Consider the following 18,678-nt stretch of genomic DNA (forward strand, 5'->3'; position numbering starts at 1 on the left):
GGGTAGAACTGATTTCACAGTATCTAAGTGTTTGATTGTTTGTTTGTTTGTTTCCTTAAGCAGTTTTTCTTGTCTAGCTTCTCAGCTCCTCTTCCTGTCCTGTTTACTATGTTTTTGTCTATCCCAAAGCCTCTGAGTGTTCACAACCAGCTGCCTTCTGCATGTAGTGTTGCATGTAAGTAGATGGCCATAAATGGAAAGTCTTCCTAAAGTACCAGCTGGGTGCGGCATGACTAAAGTGCAGCTCAGGCCATCAGCAGGCACTAATCGATAGATTCTGCAACCGGTGCTTCTTTCCTTTGTTTATCAATGCTGCTTACAGTTAAATTTTGCACTGAAAAATGTGTTAATTGAAAAGCAAAAGTAGCAGATGCTTTCAAATGGACATCAGTAGCTGTTGGTGGGTAACTGGGGGTTATTTTCTGGGGCGTATGCAGAGCATCTAAACCGCAGGCAGGGGTTTGCACGCATCGAAGCTTTGAGAATGGTTGACTTCAAGCTGAACTGTAGTGGTTCAGTAGTACTTAAGTAGTGGTACTATCTGTAGTAGTAGTATGGTTACAGGGGAGTCATGAAAAAGTAAAACTAGTCCTCTTGAAAAGGAAAACTATACACTGGATGTATTTCCAGATGTATTCATTCATTTCCCCCTACAAAATTTGCTTCACCTCTGAACAGACTCCAAGTTCTCTCTCTGGTGAATACTCCTATGGAATGATTGCTCAGGCAATGTGTCTACTAAAACATACAGTGCTGACAAGAAGAAATTGTTCCACATGAGGGTGGTGAGGCACTGGAAGAGGCTGCCCAGAGTAGTTGTGGAGGCTCCAAACGTAGCAGTCTTCAAGGCCAGGTTGGATGGGCCTTGAGTAACCTGGTCTAGTGGAAGGTGTTGCTGCCCATTACATGAGGGTTGGAACTAGATGACCTTGAAGGTCCCTTCCAACCCAAAGCACTGTAGGAGTCTGTGTAGAAATGCCTGGAAAAACAAACCAACTAACCCCCAAACATCAAATACCAAAAAGCACTAAAACAAGCAAGACCAAACCAAACCCAAAATAGGATCTCTGTGGTATTTTGGTGGTACTCTGTTGGGTTTAAGCAATGAATCCAGAAGCAATAATGTTTGTGCTATCAACATTTTATTAAACTCAACTATAGTTTTGCTCTGATGGGAAGAAAGCTTCAAGCTGTGCCTATGTGTGGAGCAGTGTTTGCTTTTCAAGCTTAACTCACCAAGTAGGTAGTGTTTGCTACTTGAAACTGTCAGAGAGAGATTGAAACAGAATTCCTGCTCAGAAAGTAGGCTTGTTCACTGAAACACTGAAGCAATAGAACCTCTGGTACAGTATCACAGGTTTGTGTATTTGACCTTTTTTTAAATGCTTGTTATTAACCTAATGAACAACTAGCTTGTTTTGTTGAGGCTGTTTTTCTATATGCTTTGACTAAAAACTATCTTTAATAAAAAGCTGGAGTAGTTTTTATCTGAGAAGATAATCATCAGTGAGTATTTCACAGCTCCATGTTCATCCCATTTTTTACTTTACAGTTGCAAAACATTTTAAGATTGCGTTGCTTTTCCCAGTTTGACAGTTCCTGGCTACCTTATTGTTTCTTGAAGTTACTCAGGAAAACCTGCATAGCATTTGCTCTCTAAACCGGTCTGCTTTACTGTTCAGTGCATTTCCTATGCCAGAGTGATTGGAAATTAAGCACGCGGCGTACGATGAACGCGTCAAGAAGAGGAGCGAGTCGTGCATCAAATTAGAGAGAGCCCCATACTAAATGCACTGACCAAATAAAGCAACCTTCTCTGAAGAACCCATGAAGCGCTTCCAGTTTGTGTTTGGGATATTTTTGTAACCTTTTGAGCTGTGAGTTATAAACTATTCGACATCACCAAACTGTTTCTCTAGGTTGCTGTGCTGATACAGCTGTTTATTTGTGCAGAAACTAATTCTGGACGCTGAACATTTTTGCTGAAGTAGTTTGTTTTAATGCAAAACTTTGGTGATGCCCACTCTTGCTTCACAGTACAGAATCATTCACTAAACCTGGTTAGTGACATCACATTGCTTTTCATACTTCTGTCATCTTATGCTTTAAGTTTGCTTTGGTGTTTGTTGACTATCGGAGGATTGAATCAATGATCTCTGTCCCTCTTGTGCTGTTGTGTGCAAACACCCAGAGCAGAAAGTGAAAACGGTGGTAGCAGGGGCTTGGAGCTCGTGTCTTGGATCTTGTGCTCCTGTTTGGGGAAGGAGCAGTGTCCTTTTTAAACAAATATCAACTCATGGTGAAATTTCTGATAGAAGTATCCTTAACGAGGACTAATTATATTGGAGTTTTTCCTCCTCTATTAGTATGTCTCTTCATAAAGTGAGAAGTAGACAGTGTTTAGAGATGTGGAACACTGCAGTTGTTGGTGTGGTGAAGTGCACAGAAAACCAGCTTTAAAACCTTTGAGGCTCTATCACCTCTGAATTCACAGAGCTGTAGTAATTGCATCATTTGGAGTGGAAGTCAACTGGCTCTCTAGTTGTTGTTAACTGGTTTGACTTAACGGAATGATTCTGCTATTGAGAAATTTATCTGGAGGTACATATTACTGAAAAAGAAGCAACTGAAGTAGTCTTAGGAATGACTAGAACACCACAATCATTGGTTCAGTTCTCTGCTATGTATAATGCATGATCAACTGTTATGTGAATTTGCTTCTCTGAGTCTCTGCAGCCATCACAGCAATTCTGACTCTTCAACTGTTCTTGCTGTTACAGTGGACTAAAGAGGATGGACATAGAACTGCCACCTCTGCTGTCCCTAACCTGTTTGTTCCATTGAACACCAATCCAAAGGAGGTCCAAGAAATGAGGAACAAGGTTTGTAACAGAACTTCTTGGGTTTGGTCATCACTACAATTAAGTTGTGTACTTTTAATGAACTTGCTTGTTTCATTGCAATAAAATGTCAGGGGTTCAATAACACATCTCTGCTATCATCCTGCCCCTTTATAACTGGATACTGAAACAATTCTTACATGTTCTGAACTCATCCTGGAAACAAACAGCACTACTGTCCACCTTGGCAAGACTTTCATTGTCTTGTGTTTTGGTACTGTTACTTACAACAATTAGACCAGTTGCTGGATACTTCTGAAAAAGCCTCCGTTGAGTTATGGTATTAATTCTGTTCCCTTAGATCACAATTTGTACAGTACTGATCTTACTTCCTGTGTTGTTTTTACCAGTTGGACTTTTGGTCTAGACAAGCCTATGGATCTCTCTCTCTGTATTTTATTGTAATGTGTCTTTGGAACTTCATGATGGTTTTGAGTTGAGCTAGCAGTTGAATTTCCCAGTCTTGGAGGTTCAGATCTTCGTGTCACCAGCTGACCCACAGGAAAGCATTGAATGCCTTTGAGTTCTGTCACTTTCTTTACTTAAAAGTATAGTTAGTACTTAACTTGCTCTGGATTGTTTTGCTGTTGCTTGCTGATGGCCGTGTGGAACTTGGGCGTTAGCATTGTGTGTGCAGGAGTACTGGCAGCAGTACTGATCTGCTCTGAAATAGAAGGGTGGCAGAGCTTTGCTTTTCCTGACTCAGCACAGTAAAATAATAATCACTTGATATGAGAAATCTGATGAAATTGCCAAGCAGCCTCTTGGTGTTTGAAACACAAATAATTGTTGTGTTAAGAACTTGGAAGAAGTGACTGAGAGAAGTAAAACTTCAACCTTTTTATTTTCATGATGAGGAGCAGGGCAGTAAATGAGAAGCAAGCAGGGTGATGCAGGATTTTCATAGTGCTGAAACAGCAAGTATCAATAATGCCTGTGTTTGTATACCTCCATCCATTTTTATGGAAGCTGAATGTCCTCTTGAGCTGTAAAGCAGGGGTCTTTGTGGCTGCAGGCCTTTCTTCAGTGATCTTGCAACCAGAACCAGAATATTTTAGGAATAAGTTCTTTACCGCTGTAGAACAGCTAATTGAAATGGATAATACCTGCAGTTACAGATCCAGTTTCTGTTCCCATCTTCTGTGTGGAAAGAGCTGGGAGAGATTTAGGATGCAAAAAAAAAAAGATGTGTGAGTACTCCAGAGCATCCCTTTATGCAGAGAAGAATGTTTGTGTGCTCTTTGGAGATGGTCCTGACTAGATGCAAAAGGTGCAGCAGGAAGTAGTGCAGGAAGTAGTGCAATGTCAGTGAGTAGTGACAGAAAGCCTGGACCCCTTTTTCAAGTACAAATTGTGGCTGTCTTCTCTCTGCTGTTCATATGACTCTGCTCTGCTGCTTTCCTTTACAGATCCGAGAGCAAAATCTACAAGACATTAAGACTGCTGGCCCTCAATCACAGGTTCTATCTGGGGTAGTTGTGGACAGGAGTCTTGTACAGGTGAGAGTATAAAATGCCTAAAGCTGTTAGCTTGAAGTTAACCTGCCCTGTCCTCTGCTTTCACCTAATATATGCCTATAAAATTATTCTTTAATTGGCAGAGAGTAACAGTTTATAAGGTAAGTCTTAGAGGTAACACTGTTGTCTTTGCCAGAGTGCTCAGGGTCAGAACTTCAGAGGCTTCAGCCGTGTAGTCCAAGCATGTCTGTGGAGGATGCTTCTTGGGTTGGTTTGGGGTGGGTTTTTTTTTTGCTGAATGTCATGCATGAAATTCAGAAGGCTTGGGTTAGATTCTTGTTCCAAACTAATGGGGCTTTGTGACAACTTTTTGTTTGGTTTCCAAGTTTCTGTATCTCAAAGTATTAGTAGTGGGCACAGCAGGCTCAGGATGGGGCAGCAGTGTTGTGTGTTAAATGTTTTATCATGCTTCATAATACTTTATTTGAAGAGCAGTTTGGCCAAAAAATCAAAGAACAAAAAGCTGTGGTGCATCAGTGAAACTTTAAAGGTGGTCTGCTTGGTTATACAAGAGACTTTACCAGTCATAACTCAAAGTAAAGTAAGAATTAGAGCTGTACAGGTACACTGTATGGCAGTGACCGTAAAGCTCTATGGATCTGAGTGCTTTAACTGCCCCAGATGAGTATTTTCTGATCTACTGTAAACAGTTTGGCAAGCCTTACCATGACCATAGCGTTACTCACCTTGGGTGTCATGTTGTGTGCATGTCAATTCATTGCCATTTGCCATTTTGTAGAGCAGTTACTGTTCCTTTGCATGCTGTCACCGAGTGTCACGATGCTTTTGGTTGATGTTTTCAAGCGTGGGCTTGGTTTGCTCTGTTTACTCAATTTACTGTTGCAGGATGCTCCCCTCTCAGACTGTACGGAATCTATTGAAGGGCTCGATCCCACAGAGCAGGCCTTTAGTCCAGCTAAATCTCTGTCTGTTAGAAAGGTACTGCCCTGTCCTACTGCTCTCAATTTGTTGTTCACCCTTCCTTTTGCCTCTTCCTTACCCCCACCTTTTCCCTCTGTTAGCTAAGAAAAGAAAAAACAGATGGATCTCCAAATTATGTATGTGCAACTATGCCAGCAGCTGCTTGACCCTGCTAGCTTTGAAGGATGTTATCTGTTAAGGATGTTATCTGTTAAGGATTTATATCTGTTCTCTTTTAAAGGTGTCTTTTCAGGATTTTGATCTTTTTCTTTCAGTAGAAGCTGGTGAGGAGACACTTGGGATGCTAAGGTGCTGGTCAGGTTCCGCATATAGCGGGTTTCTTTGGCATGCTACTAGTGTTTTGAATACTCTTAATTTGAGATCCATTTAGAGTTAATCTCAGCCTGGTAACATCAGTGTAATTCCGAAGATATCCACGTGCTCAGAGTGTGGCGTGCTGACAAACACTGTCACCTTCTGATCCTGCCTTGCTAGATGTCTCCTTTCCTTCAGACTCCCCCTGGTTATCTCCGAGGGTTGCTGAGCAATCCCCGCGCTCCCAGCACCGATTGGCTTTCAAATATGTCACCATGCTTGTGCTTACAAAATACACTTTAAATGCAGGCTCAGTTCAAGAGGTGTCTGCCTGCTTGGGGTGGGCAGTCCTGAGGCTGAGTAAACAGGAGCAGTTTGCACATTGGAGGCAATCTGTCCTCAGCTGCCTTTCTCTCCCAGGTTTTGAAGGAGATTCTTAGAAGTGATCTAACGTGGGAGCACAGTATCCTAGTATAGTATCATAGTATCAGTCAGGGTTGGAAGGGACCACAAGGAGCATCTAGTTCCAACCCCCCTGCCATGGGCAGGGACACCCCACACTAGATCAGGCTGGCCAGAGCCTCAGCCAGCCTGGGCTTAAACACCTCCAGGGACGGGGCCTCAACCACCTCCCTGGACAACCCATTCCAGGGTTTCACCACTCTCATGGGGAAGAACCTCCTCCTCACATCCATCCTACAGTGCGTAACTAAGCATCGCTGTCTCTTCTGCTCCAAGGATTTACCTGAAAGGTTCTTGGTTCTTGGTTTAGGCTGTGCCTAACCTCTCATTATCAGAACAGCTTTTGCATCAAGAACCAGAATACTTTGAATCACAGAATGCCAGGTTGGAAGTGACCCCCAGAATCCTCTGGTCCAAATTCCATCATTGTTGTAAATCTCACGACAGTACCACACTTTGTTGTGTAATGACCCAGTCTGTATTGCATCATACTAAGGATTTGATAGTGATGGTTTTCAGATTGCAGTTTGGTTTATCCATGTTCTGAAAGGCAAAATTAACAAAGCACTATTTCCAGATTTAAGATGAAAAAGAAGGCAAATTATCTTCGCCTTTAATTCTCCGCTGAACACCTTCAAAGTGAAAAATTAGATGTCAGCCCTTGGTTATCACAACACAGGCAGTTTCTTTCATCAGTGATGTGCAAGATCTCTGTGAAGTATGAGTTTTTGAATGATGGCATCCTCTTTCTGTAAAACCAGTCAAATATTTTGCATGTGGTTCTGTAGATGGCAAGAAGCCAGCAAGGGGTCTGTTGCTTATCGCATTTTTGCATTGCAGTATAATGTTAGGCTTTAGATGTCCAAATGAGGCCTCCTCCTTTGTAGTGTCCTGAAGGTGCTTCCCTCCTGAAATACTGATCACAATATTAATGACAATAGGAGTGGTTTATTTCAGAGGTTTTATTATCCTAATGTCAATTGTGGTCAGAATGCTTCAGAATTTCCTCTCGGGAGGGGAAAAAAACAACCAACCAAAACCACAACAAATTCCCCCCCTCCCGAACAACAGCAACAAAACCCCAACAAAACCCACAATGAACCAAACAGCAACAACAAACCACCAGAGACATTTTCTAGCAGGACAACAGAAGTCATTCTTGTATCATGGAACCAAGCAATTATAAGCAATCTTGTCATAGAATCATAGCATGGCTTAGGTTCAAGGGACCTCACAGATCATCTATTCTACCCTGCCATGGGCAGGGACACCTCTCAACGTGGCTGCTGAAGGCCTCATCCAACCTGGCAATGAAAACCCCCAGGTAGGAGGCAGCCACAGCTTCCCTGGGCAGCCTGTTTCAGGCTTACCACCTTGGTCTAACCCTGCTTTCCCTCAGCTTCAAACCATTCCTCCTTGTCCTGTCTCTAGACACCCTTAGGAAAAGTCCCTCTGCAGCCTTTATGAAGGATTCTTTCAGGTATTGGAAGGCAGCTCTAATGCCCCCCTAGAGCCTTCTTTTCTCCAGGCTGAACAAGCCCAGCTCCCTCAGCCTGTCCTCACAGCAAGGTGCTGCAGCCCTTGCTTCAGCCTTGTGGCTTTCCTCTGGACTCTCTCTAACAGCTCTGTGTCCTTCTTAAGATGCCCATGTAAACCTCATGGGAAACTTTGAGAAGATCATCATGGACTTGAGGACTTGTAGGTACCAGATAACTGCAAGGTCTCAGCTGACAAATTCCTTGGCACTCGGTTGCAGTTCAATTGTTCCATTTGGTTGCAAAAACTGCAGGTGTCTCCTGCTTTCAGTGCACTTTGAGGCCTGCATCAAACATGAATGCACACTTCTGGATGAGCAGACTCCTGTTTGTGTACAGTATGCATGTAATGCTTTGAGTCATCTGTGCCTGTGGCTGCAGCAGGAAATGCTCCATTTTGCCTTGTGACTTGCTTTGCCCATGTTCTGAGAAATCAGTAAAAGGAGGGACCTGGAGCTCTGTCTCTGTCTGACTTTTTCTACAAAACACTTGGGATTTGTACCAGTGGTGATGTTTTTGTGAGGGCTTCTACTGCCTTCCCCTGTGAGAAAAGCTCTATCAAAGCAAAGGGTTTCTGGTATTGGTTCTGGTGCTTCATGGAAGTAGTTGAGAAAAGGCTTTTGACATCTGATGGACATTCTGCATCTGAGACAAGAGTTCCTCTGAGCTTAGGGAGAAATGGAGGTGATCTGAAATGTTCAGAGAAGCTTCTCTCCTGAGGTTCCTTTCAGGATCTCACAGTGGAGACTTTTTTTGCTGTTCTTCAGTACTTCTGTCTGGGGTTTGCTTTCTGAAGAGCAGTATAGATTCTAGCAACCTCTGCCCTCCTAGGATTGCTGTAAACAGCCTCCTCCCTCCCTGGATTGCTCTAGACCAGACTTCTGGAGAACTCTCGTGAGGCTTTCAGGAATACCCAAACTGCTCTTGCCCTCATTCCATCTGGACATTCCTGTCAGTCACCTTCGTGGTGCTGGCAGCTTGTCCAAAGCAGCTCTTAGCATCCAAAGCAGTACGAATAACATTGGAGTGTGATGATGACTTGGGTCAGTCAACAACCCAAGACACAGACCACACACAGGTCATTTCCAAACTAGTGTCAGCAGAGTTCTCTGTATCCAGTGAAGAAAACAAATGCTTAAACAAGTCACTTGAAAAGCAGAGCAGCTGCCCAGGCAGGCACCTTCTGTGTCCAAGACAACATAAAGCTGGTGGCTTTAATCTGTGCTGCATGATGAGGGACTCAAAGAAGCAAAACCTTAATGTTAGAGAGGCTCTAATGCAGCTCCTTTTGCACTGGAACTTTCTCTACTTGCAGTTGCTGGTGTCTTGGGTTCATTTGTGTTTGTATGACCAATGTTGGAGCTGTCAGTGTGCTAACTTGTAGAGAAATAGAGTGCACTGCTTCTGATAAACTTTAGCTTCTATATACAGAACACAAGATAGCTTCTCGTTATCACATCTGTTAGATGTAGTAGCTACTGGAACTTGCACAGAACAAAACAGCCCCTAAATAAACCACAAGCTAAAATGCCCTGTGAACCTGTAGAGGTCCCTGTGCCAGGATGCCCTGCAGTTGGGCCTGGTATCCTGTTCCTTTTGTGGGGACAAAAAGCAACTGGATACCTCTGTGGCTGCAGACCTAATACAGCTGGAGCACTTGGCTGCTGTTTGATTTACTGCTTCATGGTGGATATTCCCTGGTGGAAACACTGATGTGTCTCTAAGAGTAATTAATGAGCCCTGCTTTCTCCTTTCTATCAACCTGCTGCTGATTAAACTGTTCATACCTATATACACACATGTGGAAGAAAAAAATCTCTAGTAGATTTTTTTGTGACCCTAAAAGCAAAGCAGTGCAGCATTTTTCAGGTTACCTTCCTGGTTTGGTTTTGGTTGCTTTGTAGCCTCTGCAGCAGTTCTAGGTGCTGCAATTGCTGCTGGATTGCAGCTGTGTCTTCTTTTGCCTTGTCAGGGGGAGCTGGTGACTGCATCAAAGGCAATCATAGAGAAGGAATACCAACCCAAAGTCATCGTCAGCACCACGGGGCCCAACCCCTTCAACAAGCTCACCGACCGAGAGCTGGAGGAGTACCGCAAGGAAGTAGAAAGAAAGCAGAAGGGACCAGAAGGTTGGTTTGGCTTTCTCTGGGTGTTTTCACTTCAGCAAGTTCAGTAGGAACTGGAAGGTGGGCTACCTGCCAAGGGCACAGATAAGTGATTCAGCTCTTGTATGTTTCAGTTTTCCCAGTGTGAATTAGGAATTTAAAAAGCAGGTTGGAAATGGACTGAGAGCTCGAAGCATAATGGAGCATTCTGTGAAGGGCCTGGCTCTCACTGAAAATGAGCCTAGTAGACAGCCTGGGGTGCTGAGTGTGGCCACTTACTGCTCCTGTTAGCTGAAAGCTTGAAAATCCAGTCAAAAAGATTTTTGGTACTGCAAAGGATTGCAGCTGCTTCTGCTTATCTTTCCCTTCTTACTAGAGATGCTCCAGGGGAGAGAGTGGTGTTGCTTTTGAGCAGCAAAAGTGCAGGTTTTGAACTCATGGAAAATGGTGAATTTGAGGAATCCACTGAATGGGGAAGGTACAGAGCAACATTTGGTGGCTGCTTGGAAATGGCACAGTTTGGGGGTGTGCCTCAAAGCAGATATTTTGTATTGTCTCAGAAGCGCAAGAGAATGGTGCTGTACAAAGGGCTGTTGCTGCACCTGAAGTGCTTACCCTGCTGTGCAGTTTGTAGGGATGATGCTCATGACACTCACCTGTTGTTGGGCTTTGAATACAAGTGATGCAGCATCTGGAAGTGCTGCTGCTTTTGTGGTGTGTGTGCTCCCTGCTCCTGCTTTGTGGTCAGCCAGCAGCAGCCCCTGCAGACTGCCCGTGTCCAGCTAGGCAGTGGGCTGTGGGGGGCGGGGAGCTCTGCTGCTGTGGCTGTGTAACTGCATCGGTGACTCCCTCGGTAACGCTGCGACATCCTTCTTAGCTAAGGTGCCAAAAGATGGAGAGGCCTTACCGAGCCAGACAGCAGCTGGGCAGCAGAGTGCACTGCCTAGGAATCAGACCTCCAGTCAGCAAAACACCTCAGATAAGTCTCTGGATTTGAAAGGCAGATCAAAAACCTTCCAAGGAACAGACACGAAGACTTTAGAGGATGGTGACGTCGCCTCCCTGTCTGAACCTTTAGCTAAGACTCAGTTTCCTGCTGCACGGGTTTCTTGTCAGACCATGCAGCAAGCCATCAGCCACCTTAACCAAGAAGAGCCAGATGAGCAGAAGTCCTCCCATAAGGAATTTCATACTGCAGTGGTCAAAGCTTTAAGGTCCAATCCAGACCTTTTGGCAGAGGCCTCAGGTATTGCTAACATGGTGTAGCTGGGCTTGTGATCTAAGGAGCAGCCTCTTGATCTGCACCATTTGGAGATTCTCTCCATTGACTCTCACCTCTGGGACTGATTCCTCCTGTAACTGTGTTCAGAACAGGGCTGTAACACTGATCCTGATCAGAGCTGTACTCCAGCCATGTTTTCCTTGGATCTAGGGCTGTTTCATCCTGGAAGCAAGGGGGGACCCTCCCTACTAATAACAAACACACCAACCACTGTGAAATCTGCTTGGAATCATTTAATTACTGCATGTTCCTGTGATTATCTGTGTAGATTTCTCTTCTTTTGGGATGCAATTTTGTGTACTTAGCAGCACAAAGCAAGCAAAAGAGCATTTTCTTGTGTAGCCTCCTGGCGTTTCCCCCACCCCCAGGTTTGTTTGTATTCTCCTTGGGGGTCTTCCTCCCAAGCTTGCTTTAGAACAGTGTGATTAAACCAATTCATAAACAATTACATTGTTCATACTCTTGGGGGGGGGAGGGAGGGAATCCAACAACCATAACAAAACCAAACCAAACCAAGCTAGCACCAGAGAGTGTCAGAGCTGTGACCTCCACAGCTTTATCATCAAGCTTCACTCCACTTTCTTTTGCTTGTTTTGGGGTTTAATATCCTGTCATAGAGTTTTGAGTCAGGAAAATGTATCTTGTGGGTCTGGAGCAGGAGGACTCTTCTGTTTTCTCACAGGCTGAAAGGTTTTGTCTGCCTTTTTAACTGTAATTTATCTGACCTGCAGAACCTTCAGAAGATGGCAGGCAACAGAAAGAGAGAAGCCCCCTTGACCCCGCTTCAGCTCGCACTCCTCCCAGCACGCCGATTAAGCTGGAGGAAGGTATGTTGGTGGGGGTGGGGGCCAGGGGCAACCAGTAACCACATCATTAGTGACTGACACATCCAAGTGTATGAGCTAGTGGCTAAGAAAGGTAAATTACTACTTATACTTTCTTTTCATACTACCTAAAATATACTTCACTGACCTATGAGTGCAAGAGGAGTGGTGTCAACAATGATGGTGTGCATTAATGTAAAGGCCAATGTCCATCTCTTCAGAACTGCCTTGTCATCTCCTGGTGTTTCCCAGCTGATTTACCTTGTGTACATGTTTTTGCCCTTCTGCACTGGTGTCTGGTGGTGAAGCAGGCACAGATGTACATGCTGCGGTAAATCGTTCTCACCCACTGCACATTTCTTCCACATTATTGGACTTGGATTACACCCCAGGAACTATTTGGCCAAATCATTTGAAGCTGACTATCACTATTTGCTCACCCCCTGGGGCAGCTTTAATGACAACAAGAACAGGGCTGGCAATGGGCCACGATGACCTCAATTAAAAAAGGCTGAAATGCTCACCTTGACCCAGGTGTAATCCAATTTTTGTCTCATTCCCCTGCCCCTGTCCATTGGATCTATCACTTGTCTGTTAGTCTTCATTCACTACATCTCATTCTGGTCTCTACAAGAATGGCTGCAACCATTCTTCTAACGTAACACAATGGCTGTGATGAATGCATAGATTCTCTACTTGTGCTTTTTTCTTCTTGTGGCTGCGTTACAAACAGGAGATGGATATGCTAAAGAGTACCTGTTGCCATAGTAAGTATCATTCCATACTCTGACCTGCTTATGTGCTCTGCTTCACTTTTGCATCTTTGGTTTACTAAGGTGCTTCTCTTGGGTTTGCTGCTTTTCTTTTTAAAGCTTTTTTAGCTGAGGTGCTGATTTGATTTATCTTTTTGGTTCTTGGTTTCATTCAACCCCAGGCAGTTGCAGACCTTGTGTTTGAAGTGCACTCCCCCTTGGAAAGAGACTGTGACAGTGATGTTCTGTGTTTCCATATCCCTGTGTCTGACCCCTCGGTTGTGCAAAGGGGATAGTCTGAGGTTGCCTTTCAGATACAGCTGACACAGGTCTGGGAGTTTCTGCCCCAACAGCTTGCTGCTGCAAATGATGAAAGTTCCCAATCTATTCCAGTGCAAAAGCTTTTGCCACTGATGTTGATTTAAACTCACCCAGCAGACTTCTGCACAGGAGTAGAACTACTCATATGTTGTGTGTCAGCTGTGAGTGGAACCACTCATACATTACACATCAGCTGAGGGGAAAGCCAGACTTCAGCCAAGGTACTTGGTGGCAGGAACTTCCACAGGTGTCCCAGCTAGATCTGCAGGGCTACCTCAGATTATACTTCAATAAGGACTTTGGCCCCCTCTGTTTGTATGTCCTGTTCTGTCCCAAAGTCAGAGTGGCTGTCATAGGTCTGGAAGTCCAATTACATCACAGACCCTCATTAATACAGTTCTAAAGCCTACACATTCATTAAAACTGAGAATTGTGTTCCTCAAACTCTGCTGGTTGTGTAGGTTTTGCAGGACAAACACACAAAGCTTATGTAGAGAGCAATTGGAAGTTCACAGCAGGGTGCCTTGGGCTGGCAGCAGTGAAATGTTGAATGGCAACCTTCTCTCTACAGCTGCTGCACAGCCTTTTCCCCTCACTGTTTCTATTGAAGTGTAGCTGAAGTCAGGAAAGTGTTTTGTGTTATCTCAGTTATAGCCTGGTTTGTCTGTTTGTCCACCTTTGTGTTGGGGAAAAATAACCCCAAAGAGCCACCATAAACCTTTCTTTTCATAACCAATGTGAGCTGCAGACTCTCACCAAGGATTCATGTTACTTCTCAAACTCCTGTGCCACCGTGTGCATGAAGGGGCAGCAAAGCTGCAGGCACTGCAGGAAAGGGGCTCTGCAGCAAGAAGTATTTTTAAACCTTCCTGGTTAGGTAACTGAAATCCATCAAGTAGCAGAGGAGGAGGAGTTTTACATCCTCTGGGCTTGCTTTCTGGAGTGTGGAATCTGTAAGTCTCCCTAGTTGTGGTAAGATGTTGCCCTTAGGAGGCTAGGGGAGGAGATGCCTGATCCCAGCATCATATTGATCCCTTCAGTAAAGATGATGGGAATTGGACACACTCTGGAGGGTGGCAGTCCTGGATGAATGAATTCTGGACCTGGTTATCTTCCCCAGTGCTTAGGCCAGCAGGCAAATGCTGCTGCAGTGTCTGCAGCTTTCCTCAGTTTGAAGAATTTCAAATCCCTTTTTTTAGGGTTTTGTTTAAAACTTTGTAAAGCCAGACAGACCTGGCTGGGAAGCCAGCATGGTGCCTGTTCTGAAATCTGGGCCAGCTGCTGGGCAAACCATTCCAGCTGGGAGGGACCTACAGTGACCACCTCATCCGACTGCCCGAGCTGACCCAAAGTTCAAGCGTGCTGTGGAGGGCATTGTGCAGGTGCCTCTGGAACACTGACAGGTTTGAGGTGTCAGCCACCTCTCTGGACAGCCTAGGCCAGTGTTTGACCACCCTCTCAGGAATGAAATGTCTCCTGATGTCCGCTCCTAAAGCTCCCCTGGTGCAGCTTTGAACCATTCCCATGTGTCCTGTCACTGGGACCCAGGCATAAAGAGCTCAGCAAAGCTTTCAGTGAATTCCTGAGAAGGGAAAGGAAATCTGCAGCGTGGTGGGAGTGTTGTAGGTGGAGCTGCTCATGATCTGTCACATGTCCAGGTTGAACCAGAGCTTCAGGAGGCATCTCCTAACAGGCAGAATTGCTTTCTCTCTTTGCCTCTGTTTGAAATCCTGCCTGCACTGTAACTCTTATACTGCTAACTCCTGCTTTCTGAGTGTTTGGCACTGGATACTAGTTGGGTTTGTTCATTTAACCTATTAGAAGCTTGTGCTGCTCTAGGCGAAATATGCTGCTTTGCTGGCAGGTATCCACAGAGCAGAGCTCTCTGAAAGGTACTAGAGGATTCATCATCCTATCTGGCAGACACAAAGAGCAGCCACTGTCACTGCCATAGGGAAGATGGGGAAGTATTGTCTGTAAATTCTTGTCAAAGCCTTCAGCCTTTTCAAATTAAAAGGAACAAGAGTTTAAAAAGGGGGGGTGGGGGGTGGAGGGTGGTGAATAGTCACTGTTCTTTTGTGCCTTGCCATGAGCCTGGCCTGGATTTTGTTCTGGGTTCCCCCTTATATAACATCAATGGGGATGTGTCTGAGACAGCGAAGGAGAAACTTCTCTGCTGCTGTGCAGGGCTGAGCACTGCAGGGAGCTTTCAAAAGTGCTGGTTGTTAAACACACACAAAGAGGAGCTGTAAATGGAACAGTTGTAAAGCACAGCAGTGGGTGAGGGGGCAGTGGTCATGTTCACCTTTGGTCCTAAAGCTGTCCCTCCATTTTGGCTGTTCCTCGACACGGGTGAGTTTTGCTCTGAGACATCCCATACACTTCCAAAACAAGAGCTGGGTTGCATAAGCTGCTGAGCTCATGGGATTTGATAAACCCTGTGGATTTTACCTCTGGGAATCCATACTAGATGCTCATACCTCGCAAAAGAAGTGAAGCCTTTGTGGTAGGAAAGAATCTGTTAGATCTCATGGCAGGATGATGGCAGCCCAGGCAGTGTGCTTATAGCGATGGGCAAGCCCCCAGGTCAGAAATGCCTGAGTGTGCCTGTGTTGGATCTCTGCAAAGTAGCAGTTTTGTCCCACCAAAAAGAACCAAGATAAGGATTTTTATGGTGCTCTCTCCCATGCCAATAGAAGCTGTGGGTTTGATTTCTGTACTAAAATCTCCTGTCACTTCCAAGTGTTCTAAATAAAACATGGAGGAAGTCTGAGCAGTTCCCTGCTTGCTGGGTTACACCCACGTGGTGGAATTCAGCTTTATCTCTTCTGTGGGAAGGAACGGGAATTGAAAACAGCCCAGCCTTTGGGATGTGCAGTTTGTGTCTCTGTAGCCAGAGAACAGCCCTATGACAAAGGCTTCCCTGCACAGGCAGTGTTTTAGCTTTTCTAGAGTGCTCTCCATCCACTGGCTTTGCTCTCTCTCTCTGCTGGGACACTTACCTGAACTAACTGTGTCCTTGTCTCCTGCCCACCAGAGACACAGCAGGACCAGACCTACAAAGATGACAGTGATGCTGCAACTTTCAAGCAAACCCTCCCAGATCTCACCCCCGATGAGCCTTCAGAAGCACTCAGCTTCCCTCCCTTAGGAAAGGAGGAAGGGAGATGTGATGAAGATGTGTCCAAAAGCCAAACAGAATCACCTGCAGTGGAAAACAAGGAACCCCAGCCTCACCCCACCGAGGAGCCAGCAACCCCCACGGCTGAGGAGGGGACAGCAGCTGATGCAGGTAGCGATGAGTCTCCAGGGAAGTCCCCATCCAAAAAGAAAAAGAAGTTTCGCACTCCTTCCTTCCTGAAGAAGAGCAAAAAGAAGAGTGACTCCTAAAGGCCAACACACTGCAGAAACACTGTCATGTTCTCAACCCATTAACCACTAGAATGTACCAGGTCGTACTGAGTGTCTTGTCTTACCATGTAAATGAATGCAACAGGTAATCCAACCGGCCCCTCCGCTCCTGGCTTGATTCTTTAAGGGTATAACCAGAAACTAATGTCCAAAGAGGTGCTAATCCTGTGTGTCCAGCAGCTGCCACAGATCTGATCCCTCACTTGTGATCCAGTGTCAGTGGCTTCCACAGGCAAGGCCTGGAATCACCTTTTTTAATGTCCAGCCTGCACTGCTTTACTAAAGCATAGATGTCACAGTTCAGAGCGAACCACAGCTGGCTTCCCACAAGTGTTGTTTCACAATACTCTGTTCCAGGCCCCAGGTCAATTTCTTCTTAAATGCTGACTTTCTGGAGGGGATGCTTTGGCAGTGGTGTTTTCAGGGGGGAGGTATTCCTGAACTGGTGTAGGCTTCTGCCAGCTTGTGGTGTGCTGGTCAAGCTTTGGGGCCACCTCCTCCTTCCTCTCCTCCTCCCCCCGACTGTGGTATCAAAATGGAGGTGTTTTCACTTGGATTGCATAACTGGCTCCTGAAATCATCTTTGCTGTCTGGGACTGAAGTGGCTGTGGTGTGTCTGCTCATGGTGTGCGTTGCAGAGCCCAGTGTTTTGTTTTGCTAGTGAGCACAGCTTGAGGGCAATCTGCCTTCCAGCCTTGAGTCCCCAAGAGCTGGGCAGGTATTTGGCTGTTAGAAAAGGTTAAAAAGTAACCCTATAAAAGTACTCCAGAAGTTTTGCAGCTGGAGGTAGGGAGCAGGGGCAGTTGCATCTTGGCCTTAGCACAGGGTTTTTCCACCCTCTGAAAAACCCCTGGGGTGCAGGTGCCAACCTCCTGCCCCCTGAAGCAGCTCTGCAGCCTTTTGGCTTTGTTCCTTCCCAGGATGAAAATGTAAATGCATTACACTGAGCATTACCCTGGGGTTCTGTTCATTGCTTTCCCTTCAAGAGCTGGCATTTCTTCAGCCCTTGGTGGTTGTTGCCAGCTGCAATGTTCTGACCCGCCAGGAACCTCCCAGGTGTATTCTCACAGTTTGCTTTAAGTGTTTAATATGTAGCATGGTAAAGAAAATCACCTCCCCCCTGAATTCATTGTTTCCCAGTTATTGCCATGCTTCTGTCTATCACTAATTGTCAAAGTAGCTCAAGGTCAGATAGGTGAAGCTCACAGGAGTCCTCCAGAAGCTGGGCAATGCCCCTGGCCAAGGGCAGGGCAGCTGGTAACCGTTTCTGGTTTGAGCAGCAGCAAACCTTGACACCCCTGTGTGGGAGAGGGAAGCACCTTCACTCCCAGTGTCTGTAACAAAACAGGGTCTGGATGTAACCTTCTAGGACAATACTAAACGTTGCAGTCAGTAAACTAGCAGGAAACTACTAATGCCTTACGTTCATGCAGCAGAAAGCATCGCGGGAGAGGCGGCTGGGCGGGTGGACACAGCTATGGATGACGAAGGCCTGCGTTAGGCTGGGAGGCGCTGAGACCTCAGTCTGGTTTCAGGCAGCGAAGGGGAGACAGCTGAAAGGAGAACTGTGAGGTTTTGAGGTGGTAACCGAGGTGGTGAGGAGGGGAGGGTCACCTGCTGCGGGTGGAGCAGCAGCAGGGGCCCCTCAGGAGCGATGCTCCGTCAGGGCTGCATGGCACCAACAGCTTTCGGCTTCTACTTTAACCTTCGTGTCCTCTGCACCTCGGCCCCCACGATACTCGTTTGGCTCACTTGTGTTTATGGCAGGGTCGTAACGAAATGACTAATTGCTCTGTGTTTCAGTTCTTTCCTGGAGTCCCTCCATTTCTCTTGGCCACATATGCAACGACTCTTTGATTTCTAATTTTGTAGTTTGTTCTTTTAACCCTTTGTATCACACAGTATGAAATGTAGTCACCTATGGGTACCCGCTCCGGGGCGCACTAAGGGCCTGGGGGGTTCTTTCTTTCTTGTATCATTAAGTTCTACTCACAAATAAAACTCTTTAAAAAAAACCCCAACAGACCTCACTCATGCTCTGCCCTCCCACCTTGTACCATTTTTTTCTGCAGCTGGAGCCTGCTGCATTTAATGAGCTTCACTTTCTCTTAATGATTAATGTGCTGATTAATGATGGCTTTAATGGATTCTCAGGCAGCACTCAAATGGGCTACTGGGGGACGGGCTTCCAGGAGCGACCCAGCGCAGCAGTGGGCAGATCCTGGCGCAAGAATCCTTCCCCCACTCACCCCTCCGCCTGCAGCAGCCCTGCCTGCTGGTGGCAGTCCTTGGAAGAGGCCTTTGGCACCTTGGGTGGAGCTCTGGCCTCCCCT

At 45.8% G+C, this 18,678-nt stretch overlaps 1 protein-coding gene across 13 annotated transcripts in view; it reads left to right on the forward strand.

Moving 5' to 3' along the window:
• Positions 1-18,377, forward strand: part of ADD1 (adducin 1) — a 53,268-nt gene extending 34,891 nt beyond the window's left edge. For 2 of the 13 annotated variants that reach the window (XM_068149622.1, XM_068149624.1), the window contains exons 11-16: positions 2,781-2,882; positions 4,310-4,399; positions 5,264-5,356; positions 9,623-9,779; positions 11,769-11,864; positions 12,595-12,629. In XM_068149622.1, the coding sequence (XP_068005723.1) occupies positions 2,781-2,882; positions 4,310-4,399; positions 5,264-5,356; positions 9,623-9,779; positions 11,769-11,864; positions 12,595-12,629 (573 nt within the window). Of the gene's footprint in view, positions 1-2,780; positions 2,883-4,309; positions 4,400-5,263; positions 5,357-9,622; positions 9,780-10,632; positions 11,002-11,768; positions 11,865-12,594; positions 12,630-15,971 lie in introns of those variants that run through there. The other 11 variants (XM_068149614.1, XM_068149616.1, XM_068149618.1 and 8 more) reach the window with 7 other exon arrangements.
• Positions 18,378-18,678: the final 301 nt, after the last annotated feature.

This window comes from Melanerpes formicivorus, unplaced genomic scaffold (genome assembly GCF_026170545.1).
Source record: "Melanerpes formicivorus ecotype bairdi unplaced genomic scaffold, bMelFor1.0.p_v2 SCAF_18, whole genome shotgun sequence".
Lineage (NCBI taxonomy): Eukaryota > Metazoa > Chordata > Aves > Piciformes > Picidae > Melanerpes > Melanerpes formicivorus.